The sequence below is a fragment of the Rhea americana genome, unplaced genomic scaffold (genome assembly GCF_003343005.1).
Source record: "Rhea americana isolate MKP2758 unplaced genomic scaffold, rheAme1 scaffold_69, whole genome shotgun sequence".
Classification (NCBI taxonomy): domain Eukaryota; kingdom Metazoa; phylum Chordata; class Aves; order Rheiformes; family Rheidae; genus Rhea; species Rhea americana.
The window spans coordinates 3,314,683-3,328,088 of NW_028186856.1; the positions used below are offsets into that span (position 1 = coordinate 3,314,683).

The 13,406-nt window shown below is 35.1% G+C and overlaps 1 protein-coding gene across 1 annotated transcript in view; it reads right to left on the minus strand.

Moving 5' to 3' along the window:
• BLTP3B (bridge-like lipid transfer protein family member 3B) overlaps positions 1-13,406 on the minus strand; it is a 69,147-nt gene that overhangs the window by 46,921 nt on the left and 8,820 nt on the right. Inside the window, exon 3 of the mRNA XM_085321302.1 lies at positions 1,835-1,872. Coding sequence (XP_085177428.1) covers positions 1,835-1,872 — 38 coding nt within the window. The remainder of the gene's footprint in view (positions 1-1,834; positions 1,873-13,406) is intronic.

The following is a 13,406-nucleotide window of genomic DNA, read 5'->3' on the forward strand; positions in this document are numbered from 1 at the left end:
ATAATTTTTTTTTGACTACACCAAGTCATTCTTAAATTATTCASGATGTATTTGCAAATAATACTAACAAGCTGGTTTTGATACAAGACTTAAAAAGCTTAAAAAGCTTTTATTGCTTAAAAAGCATAAATTACTCGGCAGGAATGAGTTTTGTTAGAATCAGAAATAATATATTTTAATAATTCCAGTAATAAAATTTCAGTACTAAAAATATATTAAAATAAGGCTGTCCACAAATACATTTTCTTGACATTTGACATACTTCTAAGCACTCCAGACAGAAGTATGAATTGGGGAATAAAGGATTTAAAATATTTAACTTTTTCCATTTAGTCGTCTTTGTCACTTTTAGCTCTTCTTGAAGAAAGAGTGTTGAGAAGAGTGTTGAGAAGAGCTGAATAATCTGCCTGAGTAAAATATGCAGAAATYCTCTCAGTCAATGCAAAACAAAGCCTCATATCTAAGAAAGAATACTGAGAAGTTCCATCTGACATGGCTAATTCATTTCTAGAAAAATAAAATAATCATTAAATGTTTTCAATCATACCATAATACTTCTGTCTCTCTAGATTCTCTAGACAATGATCAATGTTAAAATAATAGTTTGAGAGTCTTAAGTTGCATTTAAATAACAAATGTCAATATATTCTGCCACCTAAGTATATGCCATAATTTCATTATGTATATTCCATGACTAGCTTTCACACTAGTGAAACCATTTAAATTTGTATACACAATTTCAGGGTAAGCATATATGCACACACACACACATCATCCGCCATTCAGGAGCAGGAAGGCAGTACAGAGCCTTTTGCCTCTGCAGGGAGAGGAAATTGGGAAAACTTGGCTCTAGGGAACGGCAAAGACTGCAAAATGTACCCAGACAAAAGATATGAAGCAGCAGGATAAGGCCACAGCTCAGTGACTCATCAGACTTTGGTGCTCTGTGGATTAACTCCTCTCAGGATTCCCTATTGCTATGCCACAGAAGCCTGGAGGCAAATTTGGGTTCAATTGCAGACACATCATATTGAAACCCAGAGGATCTACAGGAATGCACTTCCAAGCTTCACAGTAAGAAAGACACCAAAATACTATTCAGGAGGAGAACAGAAACAACAAAGCCAATTTTGAGTTATTTCTGATATCCAGCAAAACAATGATGCTTCAGACAGCCAAAACAGGAGCCAGTCCTTCCCAAAAAGGGGCAGAAAGACAAGGAAGGCAATTTCAGTAAATGATGCTTTTTCCCTCCTCCTGCATTTTTTTTTTTTTTGCTCTTCCAAGAGCTTTGCTTGAGTTTATTACCTGTCCTCTTCTGCAGCCAGGAACCGTCAACACAGACCAATGCAAGAGTACAACAACCTGGCAGCCAGGAACCGTCAACACAGACCAATGCAAGAGTACAACAACCTGGCAGGTGACGCCTTCCAATTCAGGAGTCACAAAAGAAACATTAAAAGGTGAGTTGTAAGCAAGTATTTCAGGTTTAGGCACTTCTAGTAGCAGATTATCTCCATTTCACTTCCACAGGGGGAATGTGGTTGATAAGCAGATACTGGGGAAGACGGTGGCATTTTTCCAAAACCCAGAGTAACTTCATAGTATGTGACAACCACACAACATCTTCCACCTGCTTTGCCCGGAGCCAATTTTTCCCAGAGGATGTCAAGACATTTCAAGTTCCTCTGCTAATTCCCTCCTTCTTGTAAACTCAGTTGTTCTATAGAATGTATTTGTTTCTCTCTCAGATATTTTCAGCACTTTAGCACTGTTTCATACAATCTCAAATAATAGGAAAACCCCTTAGCTTACATGGTGGCCTCTAACTTACCCCCAAAAATTGGAAGTCAGCCTATATAGGCAGCTAGCCTGCAAAACAAAATGTGATTGTACCAGTTAGTCTGGGAGAGAGACAAAAGCCATGGAAGTATACAGAATTCAGAACTTCATGGACARAATTAAAAGATAAGCCAAAGGATAAAAAGAATGGCATTCTGAATTCAAAAAAATACCCTTAGGATAACACATCTCTCCATACTGTATTGTTCTAGTATCCCATGGTACATCCAATCAGGACATGCTCCACCAAGCCACGCTGCTTTGACTTTACTTTCTGCTTTGTATTCAGTCAATAGAGACTCAGGGAGAACATGTACCACCGACAGGTTGACATACCTCTAATTCAGCACTGATCTTGCTACGAGTTGGTATAACCACCACTGATTTGGAATTTAACCTTAAATAATATTACTTTAAAATTTTTTTGTTAAATAACATTTTAATATTTTTCTAAAATAAACTCAGATGTTAACAATGCCTTTGGAGATGTTTTGAAATATTTATTGTCAGTCAAAGTTTGAAAAGGAGACATTAGGCCTCCGAGGCTGGCAAATTTTCTCTGCATTTAAAAAAACATTATATCCCTTGGTTGTGGAATGCTCAATTGCTTAAACTTTCAGAACTTGCTAGGTTATTACATTTCTTACAAAATTTTTATGTAAAGTGGAGAGGTATTTCTCATAAAACTAATGAAAAATCTTGTTATTCTGAGATACAGTAACTTGAAATCTTTATCATATTTCATATAGTAAAAATTCTCTACCCTCTATAAGAGGTCTCCAAATTATTATTTGGAATTAGGAATGTAACCAGCTTCATCATATGCCTACATTGTTCTCTCTGACTTGGCACTTGCAAATACCTTCCCTACACACAAACACTTGTGATTTGTTTTTCACTTTAGCATTCATTCCTTAAGGAGTAACTAGCTCACTCTAAAGATTGTGTCAAATAGGGAGCAAAGGTCTACAGAACAGGGCCATTTACCTTTGCAACCTTCCATGAACTCCTGACCAATGTTCCCTTTCTAGGGAACAAAGTGAGTGCTAATACCTGTAACTTGGTACAAAAATTGAATAAGGAAGGAGAATAGAGAAAGTTAAAAGGAAGAGCAAGAGAAACAGAATAAAACTAAGAGCATAGTTGAGTTCACCAAGGCTTTTTGTCATGTTGTTACACTGCTGCAGTTAAACATCAATGCACAGATAAGGCAGGTGCTTGGTCTGATAATACCACAAGATACTCCTAGCAAAAATATTTTCATTGATTTAGTTTCAACTTCACAAACCTAAAGCATTAAATTTTAAAAACCATCCTTCCTTTCTCAAAGTATATATTCTGTGGTTTGAATTACTGTATCTGTAATGTCAATTTCAATTCAGCTTAATATTCAATTCTGTAAACTAGATTAATGCTATAAAATATTTGAGACTTTAAATTCAAGAATCAGGAAATATGAAGCTATCCATACCACAAACAATTTTGTCCAAGTGACCTAGGTCTGTGTGTATGTGCATGCATATATGTGTGTACACATCCATATACACATATATACACACACAAGTGTGTATATATGTACACATACACAAATACACACACATATGTTGAATATTATTATGCAGGTTGACAGTTCAATTTTCATATACAGAGTACTTATTAGGAGGTTAGTGAAAAGTATGAAAGATTGCACAATAGCAGCACAGTAGTAAGAGTCATAGGTGGTGCAATAAGCTACAGTCATATTTTGTTAGGACTGGAATTAATAGTATCCAGAGATGTATTTAAAAGAATTAAAACTTGACACAGAGGATGCAAAATCTAGAGTTTTGTTTGTGACAACACAGGCTTGGAGCTCTGAACAGAGTTCTCCACAGTGTTTGACAGTCAAGATGAAAAACTAGAGAAAACAGAGAGGGTAGAAGTAAAACTCTGAAAGTACAAGCTTATGCTTAAAAAAAAATGCCACAGATCACATGAAGCATAGATTACTGTTCCACAAAGGTTTCAAGAGGATACCAGATGGCTTTTCAAGTTCAACTGAAATTCCAACTTCTGGATTTAATACAGAAATAATTAAAGTCTGGTTCCCATTTTGAATGGGATTCTCAGATGTTTTGCAAATCTACTGAATATATAATCCATTCTGCTGGTACTATCATATCCCTTTGCCCTTTTTTTTTTTTTTTTTTTTTTTTTTTTTTTTTTTTTTTTTTTTTTTTAAGTAAAATTCTTTCAATAACTTGTTCCTATATATATGCTCTAATCATGATAAACAAAAAAAAAATGGCACATCTTAGATTTAATATTGTCTATCTCTGTGTCAGGAACTAGAACTTTTCAAAAAAATGAACAGTTCAAACAAATAGGCTCTAGAAAAGGACAGTATCTCCTAACAAGAACTGGCAACTGCATCAACAACAAAATAGTAGAAATGGAAAAGACAGACAACTTTTTCCCCTCTCCACAATTTAATCTGACTGAACCAACTTTTTARATCACTAAGGAATTCCATACAATTTCTGAAGTAAGAAACAATCTCATTTCTTAACTGTAGTTCTGAGAAAGATATATGTTTCCACAATTCTAGGTAAAAGAGGGAGGGAGGCCTAGTATCACTTGGAAATTTAAGATTTCACATTTAAACCGAAGGAGGACAGAACCAACTGTTCATCAAATCTGTTACAAGAAAAAAAAAAAAAAAAAAAGAGAGAGAGATCAGAGTGTCTACTGTTATGAGCAAGTTCTTCTCATTTGGTATAATACCACAAAACAAAGGCGACTTTAACAGCTGACTTGGTCTGAAAAATTCCCAAATTAGTGCTCCTCCCACCTTTCACTAAGCCAAAAACAAGGAATAAAAAAGAAAAAAACCCACCAAATAACACGCTGCAAACAACATAATAATTTCCTCTCTATGTTTATTTCCTGTAGCCAGAAGCAACATCAAAGTCTCTTGAACAAAATTTCACATGCAAATACTGAGTTCGGAACCATTGTTACAGTTTTCACAATAGCAGCACATCAGTAGTTAAGCCAAAGTACAAAGGCGCTTAGATCCATTTAGATCCAAGTCTAGGAGGAGAAAAGAAAACAGACTCCCTAGAACAAGAGCAGCTCTACATACCAATAACATTAAGCGTGATGACATTCAGAAGAGCTCTGAATAGCATTACATTTTTTGATCCAAATGTGAGAGGAAAGAAGAGAAAGAATAGGACAGATATAAAACAGTCACATAGGATTAAAAAGATTTCACTGTCATTAAGCAAAGAAAGATGACAGACTTTACAGATGCAACAAGCGATAGACCTGTATTGAATGAGAACAATGAGAAGCTTGCATGGAAGTGGTGAGCCAGAGACAAACAAATGCAATTTCTGTAAAAGAAGTCTATTTTAATCCTTCAAATATAAGAAACAAGAATATAATCAGCCAGTTGATATAATTTCTTGGTTCTTTAAAAAAAGGTTGACTAAGACATCCACCACAAAAGTTGCTACAAAACTTAACCATGTGATAGGGGCTCAGTGATATAGAAACTGGCCAGGAGACTACAAGAGTGTCAGTATCTCATATGTCAAAAGGATATGTAAAAATCTATAAACATTTGAATATATTTAGCAATGCAGAAAAAGGTGGTAAACTGTGTAGTAACAGAAGCCTTTGAATGAATCCTGGCTTTCTTAGGGATGTTCTAGTTTTAATGCAGTGTATTAAAATAGTATATAAACCATAGTTAATGGCTTCATGCTAGGTGAAATAAGATTTGGAGTAGATGAATTTTAGCTCCATAGACTGAGATAAGACATGTAAAAGTTGACCATAATATTAAAGCAAGCTGACTTTCTGAAGAACCTGAGACATCAGCTAATGGCTTTGCAAAAGCAGTTGCCTCACTGGCAATACAAAGTATTGGACACTTGAAGAAATAATTCATAAAAATTGTCAAGTTCTAATTAAAACATACATTTTTAGGAAATAAAATTAGAAGATACAGTCTGATCAAAAGCTACCTGGGGTACAAACAAGTACTATTCTGTATAAAGAATGAATTCAAAGTAGTACTAAATATCATCATAAGCTATGACAGCATGCCCTCATCTTGGATACTATATTCATTTCTGAAAATACTAAAACTGATTTAGAATGTAGAGGATAAAAAGAAACATTAATGACAAAGTAATGAACAATGCACAAAAGCTGATTGGGTGCTCATTTATCCTACATGAAACTAAAAGGGAATACATTTAAAATCAATAGAAGAAAATATTCATCAAACAACATTTTAAGGATCATGGAACATCAGGATAAAATACAGTACCAAAATCAAAAGCTTAACAGAATTTAAAAAGAATTAATGCATTCATGTGGCAGGGTTTTTAAAATAATGCTTACTTTTTTTTTTTTTTTTTTTTGGGTACAACACAGTAGGATTAACAAGCCACACTTTCAGACACATAAGCACTTCAGATTTTTTACTGAAGGTAAGAATACGTATACTATACTAGGCAGGGAACATTTGTGAGGATAAATTTTAATATTTCTGGACTAAAAAGAAAAAAAAAATCCACAGTGGCATCCTCACAATCTGCACCAGGAAAAGAACATGTAAAGCACTGTAAAATCTCACCACTGTGACTATTAGCAGCCAGTGTGTAACTAATACACAAACCTGTCATGGGTAAAACTGTGGCAGTCTGAGAGGTCATCCTCCAGACTTTACTCAGTGGTCAATTATATCAGCAACATTTTGTACAGTATGGATTACCAAATGCCGCACCTTTTCCTTCCAGGTGGTCCCTATCAGAATGTAGGTCCCTAATGCTACAAGCTATGGAGAATCACAGGAGACTCAGAGTCTCAATACCAATAGCAGCAGCTGTATGTAACAGTAGATTTTTCAAGAACACTCCTCACTATATACGATACCAGATTGGCACCTTCTTCCCTCTGACAACAAGGTGTGCAGGAGATGGGGCTAACCCACGGAGGATGTGGTCACATCACAACTATGCCTCATGCTCTATTTAACTAAGCATGGAACTTCTGCAGAATTGCCAGGTGTACATTTGGTGGCTGAGTACAAGATTGAAAACCCTGTATGATTCACTGGATGCCCAACATGGTGAGGCCCAAGATGATCTGCCGCACACCACCTTGTGGAGATGCTCACAAGCCATTCCTCTACAAGCAGGACAGAGCATTGCCATATCTGAAGGCCCAGCCTAGATCTACTGTTCTCTGCTCGCCATGGTTCACAGCACACCAAACAAGACCATGACACTACTTACACCTCTATAGCTCAGGTGAGACCTCTCAGGCTACAGGATCCGAACCACTTAATGCTCCATCAGGCATTTCAAACCTATCATAGTCCAAAACCAGATCTTCCTTTTTCCCCCACCAAGCAAATCACCAATTAGGATCCTGACCCAACAACCAGTCCACACTTCTGTAAGGTGTCTGGTGCAACATTACACAACCTTTCCCATCCTATGAGGCGGGGTGCCTGAATAGCATGTCTGCTTTGCTGAGGTTTTCCAAATAGTTGCTTCCATTTCATCACTACACATAAGGCACTTCAGTGTGGACTCCTACTCCAACTGACCTCCTAAAGGCAAAGTAAATTCCAGCTCTTCTCAGCTTAATATGCTAATCCACTAACTCAAAGTCCCATCCCATACTTTCTCAAATATTGACATTCCTACCAACTCTCTTAATTTTATTGTATATAAATTTGCCCCTAATAAGTTAACTTCTCATATGTATTATTATAGAATTACTTTTTATTTGGAAAAACTGTATTAATTCTTCTCCAGGTACAAATAGACCCAACAGAAATAGCTGCTGTCATCAATGGCTGTTTTCTAATTATGAGGCATGATCATGAGGTAGATATGCTCAGACATAGCCAGACAATGCACAAAGACAAGGAGCTTACATTGCATGAATAGCAATCATYCTGTAAGTAAAACATTACTCAGTAAATTTGTTTCATTTATGATAAAACTTCACATGAACCAATATTAGCTTCTCTGTTCCACAAGTCTTTTCACGTAGCACTTATATAAACATAGAAATTAGCAATAAATAAAACTGTTTTAAAACATGACAATCCCATACATGTCAGAGCTCAATGCTTATGTTGAGTAGAAGAAAACACCAAATTCCTAACTACTAAATCAAATTCCTAAATATTAAAATATATCTGGCAAAGTATATACAAGTATCTGTATTGCAGGCAGCACAAGAAAAGAGATCAAATTTTAAGAATTCCATTTTGACAATTGGCTTATACCCAGAAACTATTACATTCCACTCAATATATAACATCTTGTAGCTAACACAATGAAAAGTCACTTGATTCTAAATAAAATTATAAATTTAAATTAAGAAATAAAGGGGCAGTGCAAAAGCATTACACTGTATCTGCTTTTTGGATACTGCACCATTTACTTATGTGACATTAGCAGTTCTTATTAATGCTAACTGATTAGATTTTGGAACAGAATGAGATTTTTCAGTAAGACATTACATTTAAGTGTTATATCTACTTTATTAAAAAAAAAAAAAGTCAAGTAACCAGCTATTCCATCATGTAAACTAGCTGAAGAACTAAGTGATCCTTCAAATACCTATCAATATAGAGGTAATAAACATTAARGACAAAGGAATTAAATGTGTAAAAAAGATAAATAACAAATATCAAATATCTGAAGGTATAGGAAAGCACCTAAAAGATTACATTCAGAAATTGCACATACGAACTATGTTTATAATCCGTATTGTTGGTTTACTTCATAAACCAGTTTTGCAAATTTAACTTAGCACTTAAAACAGTATAGCAAGCATTTACTCTGCTGAAGTTACAAAAACAAAGAAAAGACAGAGAAAACTCAATTAATAGTTCACAGGTCTTGTTTCAGTCCCAAATTTGTATAAATACACACCACCTCTTACAGTTAATCTACAAGGGTGGGAGAGGGGAAGTTACCTGAGGGCAAGGAATTCAGACAAAAGGCCCCTATTCCTGGTGAAAGCAAGTGGTCAGTTGCCACGGTTTCTGAGAAGCTTCTTGTACTCATTTTGGTAGTAAGGATATTCACAGCAAACCAATCTCCACCACAGCCAGCAGGGATCGCTGCAGGGAACGGGACACAGGGGACACACAAGGGATCAAGTTCAAAGGGAAAAAGGAGTGATACAATAATGTAAGAGAATTTTAGCTAGACAACTGCAGTTATAACAGCTTCTTATACTTTATAACATTATATAAATAAAAAGGAAATAGATCTGTTTAAAAGGTAAAGTCTCATGAGAATATCTATTGCCGCCTGATGCTATAATACTGCAACTATTCACATGAACAGCTTATACAGAAAGTTCCAATCATGCAGAAAAAGCCTATAGAATCTAGCTAAGTGGCTTCAGAGATAATCAGTAAGCACATTCTGAATGTGAGAAGGAAGATATCCCAGAGAGGCACAAAAGAGGCTCTTAACATAATTTTAAACAGGATATAATTTTCGTTTTGCCTAGCCTGCAATTTCTCGACCTACATTTATTTGTTCCCATTCAGTGTCTCAACTACACCTGTTTAGAAGTCACGCTAAAGATACAGTACTCTATAGAGGTAAGGGAATATGATTTCTTGGATTTGTTGTTATATTTTTGGCAGTGCTAAAAACCCCGCATGTTCAATGGCCTGACTTTGCATGATGTAAGTTTAGGACTTTAAGCTTCTCAAAAATTTTAAAAAAATGAGATATTTAAACTGGAAAACCCTGTGATAATTTTAAATAAAAATGAATAGAAAAAAAATCATTAACTGTCCTTATTTTGAAAAGATTCAGTCTAAATGTAATTAATTCTCACTCTTTTAGCCTGTTGGGTACAACAGAATCCTAGCATTTGGATAGTTCCCTTTGTAGGTATTTTGCTGTGATTCATTTAAGAGATTCATCACAGATCTGAATTACAGATGCTTAATCACAGATGATTATTTCTTTAAGTTCTTCAGATCCCCGGCAATGGAGCAGCTACAACACGAGAAGTTCCAGAACTAAGCAACCACATAACTTCTAGAAATCTGGGTAGCTGGCTGCCAAAGCTGCTTTCCCAGAAGTCAAAGAAACACAAGAAGCCAACTAGTCTGAGAAAATAAAAGCTCTTGTATTCTCAAGTTGCATGGCAGGACTGCCGCAAAATTTGTGCTGAGGACCTGCTTCACAAGAGATTTACTTCCACACCAGGAAGCCTGAAAGTACTGGAAAGCCTCAGCCCGAGTTGGAGCTCTTATACTTCTTACATCCCTCTTCCATTTCTTCTTACAAACACACGACATTTGATCACCAAATGAAGAGATCTGAACTCTAGTTAGCACTAGATCCACAGGATTACCAGGAGCATAAAAGAACTGCTATTGGAACTACAAATCAAAAAAAACTGGGTTCCTCAGCAGCCACCAGGCATCCACAATGTGATTACTTGCTTGCAATTTTTTCCACAATTGACAAAAATCTGTGAAGCAAATCACTTTCTGTAAGTCTTTATACTTGTTAATATTTCGTCAGATATTATCTGATTTCCTTTGCTTAGTATGCTTGTACAAGAAAATAGAAATTAAAATATACTTTGAAAAATCCCTCTTACTCTGAGTTAAGACATATCTCTTCAGTGTAAAATACAACCCCAAAGWATATTTTCTGAAACTTGGTATTTTGATTTTTATTCATTCCATAATCCTTTGAACATAAGACACAGTTTTATTCCTCACAAGTTTTACTTAAATATACTTTCTCTCTGAGAATTCTTTGCACTAAGCTACCTGTATAGGAAGTAATCTTCAATATCACTTTCAGCTTATTTCCCAATAAAACTATCATGAGACATGCTTCAAAGCAAATGACCAAATATTATGCAAGTAAAATCCTACTGACTAATTTATAATACGCACACAAAAACTTGTTCGACTTCATTACAAAACTCCAAGAGTACTTAAGTGTACCTGTAAGATTTTTGCAGAATCAGCATTTAGATTTAACATATGTGGGGGGGAGGGGAGGAATAGGCAAAAATAATGTAAACCCACCAAAAAAACGAAAGTAAGTTCTGTGAGTTTATTAACCCAAATGCTACTGAAATCTTAACAGGCCTTTCTGAGTAGCCACTTACAAGATTTTACAGATATATTAAAAGATAATTAACAGTGATGAAGGTAATGATCGAGAATTCAGGCAGCAAATATATTATCTCTGTTTTATTTCTAAAATATCTTTATAAAACAAGTAAAGCATCACAGTAATTTCAGTTTGGCTTTTTGGCAGATGATGTTCTGCTACAACTGTCTAAAATGCAACCAAAATATCTGAAATTACTGATAGAAATACAACAAAATGAAAGCTTTCCATTTCAGCTGAAAAACATTTATTGATTTTTTTTAATGTTGATCAGAATACTTCCAACATATTTACATTGACAAAATTGTTAGTATGACATTGCCATTTAAATGCTAGAAGTAATGAATTTTAAATGGGATGGAAGTTAAGAAATATAGGACTATAATCAAACTTTATGCTGTTCTTTCTCCTCCTTTTCCTCTGTGGTCTCAAGTATTTCTGCTTTACTACCCAACCTATTCTTTTTCACTCATTCTTTCACTAGGTGCAGCATTTGTTTACGATAAATTCAGTTATGCTAACACAAGTCCGTGAGCATTTATTATTCTGCCTATACTGTGTTTTGAAATTTTCACAAGCCCATGAAGTCAGTCACATAGAATACATCCTGTAAAAAGCTCAGCACAAGTACAGAACCTGTTTATGCTTACTCTAGGAAAATTGTCCACATTTGCCCTCTTTGGCTGTATTTCCAGAACTATTACAATTGGACACTTTCACAAAACTAAAATGACATAGAGGTAAAATAAAAAAAGAAAGAGGAAATAAGCAAAAATCCCACCTCTTCTGGTACAAGTAGAAGCTGAACGTTTCAAAGATCATTCCACACTTTGGTTAGTTACAAGAAGAAACTAGTCCATTCTGACCATATAAATAACTTATTTTGCACTGGTAGATTCTAAAATAAGTCATATTACACCACTTGAGATGGGAACATCCTTTACCAACAGACATATCTTACCTAGTGGTATAAAAAGTGTGATATGCAGGTCAAATATTTAGGTAGCAGGCATATCAGTAAAACTGTACCAGAAGGTGTATGATACCATTGTCTACAGCAAAATCTGCTGATTCCTGACAGCCAGTGCTGCTGTAATACAATTTTCATATGCATTTTAGAATGATTTTGCAATTATGAAGTAAAATATGAAGGTATATGTTATTACTGATAAACTGAAGAGTGTCATATTCATTAGGGCTACTTAGACAATTCCACACAGATGCAAATTTGAYATGCACAATATGTACACTACTGTAGTCTTACATAGTGCAATATACAGTACTACTGTAAAAAATAGTTTTATATACTTGTCTACAAAGCCTAACCAAAGAAGTCCACAGAAAATTTTGAAAGAAAAGATGCTGTTTAACAAAAATTTCTCATTCATGAAGGCATGCAGTTGCACACATCAAGACTGAACATGTGTTTCAGATCACTAAAGAAGATTCTGAAACAACACAAGTAAATGATCCTGGCACTACATAGAAAAGTCCAAGGCACTGTATCTTATTTCTGCCTTTGTAATTGATGATGCCATTATTTAGGTATATTGGTTTCATTTTAGGGCAGCTATACTATGAAACAAAGACACTCCAAGATCCACATTAGCAGAAAAAAAAAGGGGGGTGCGGGGGGGAGGGATCTAACAACAAGTAAGGAGCTGGCAAACACCTATACATCATTCAAAGCACCTAGCCTCTAAAAGACACATTCATCTCTTCAACTTGGCAGACACCATAGTCTCAAGCACCACAATATTGAGAATAATAGAAAAATGTATTTTGTTCTCCTCTTTCCTCTCCTCAAGTTTTTCTAAAGCCTTGGAGAAAAACAACATATGTTGAAGACATGGAATGTGCTTTATAAAGTTTTGAAAAGACTGCAAGAAAAGAAAAACAAACAAATAAATAAAAAAATCTAAAAACTCATCACAGCCCTTGACACAACACTCAAATTTTTACAAATAGAACAAATGAGCTCTATGCATCTTCACTGTTTCTAAACTGTAATGAGTCAATAAGAAAAACCTTTTATAAAGGTTTAAAAAAGCTCAGCAATTTAGGTACCAAAATTGTTCCAAAAGGCAGTCTGRGTCTCCCCCTTCACTTTTTCAGACCTTAACAACTTGTACCCTAGTAAAAGTTTCCCTAGCTAACAAATGCAGAGTAAGTCTCCTTCACAACATTACTGTAAATATCACACTGTGTAAAAGCACTGCAAACTGTTAAATGAGAGTTACACTGCTTAAACAAACAAATTATGCTATTAATTTTCTGTAGATGGTGTCTAGATAGCTAGAAGAATGCTAAAAATTGCTAACATACACAGGTACAGATACTGCAGCACTCTTAACAGATAATATTGCCAAATCAGTGATCTGTGAC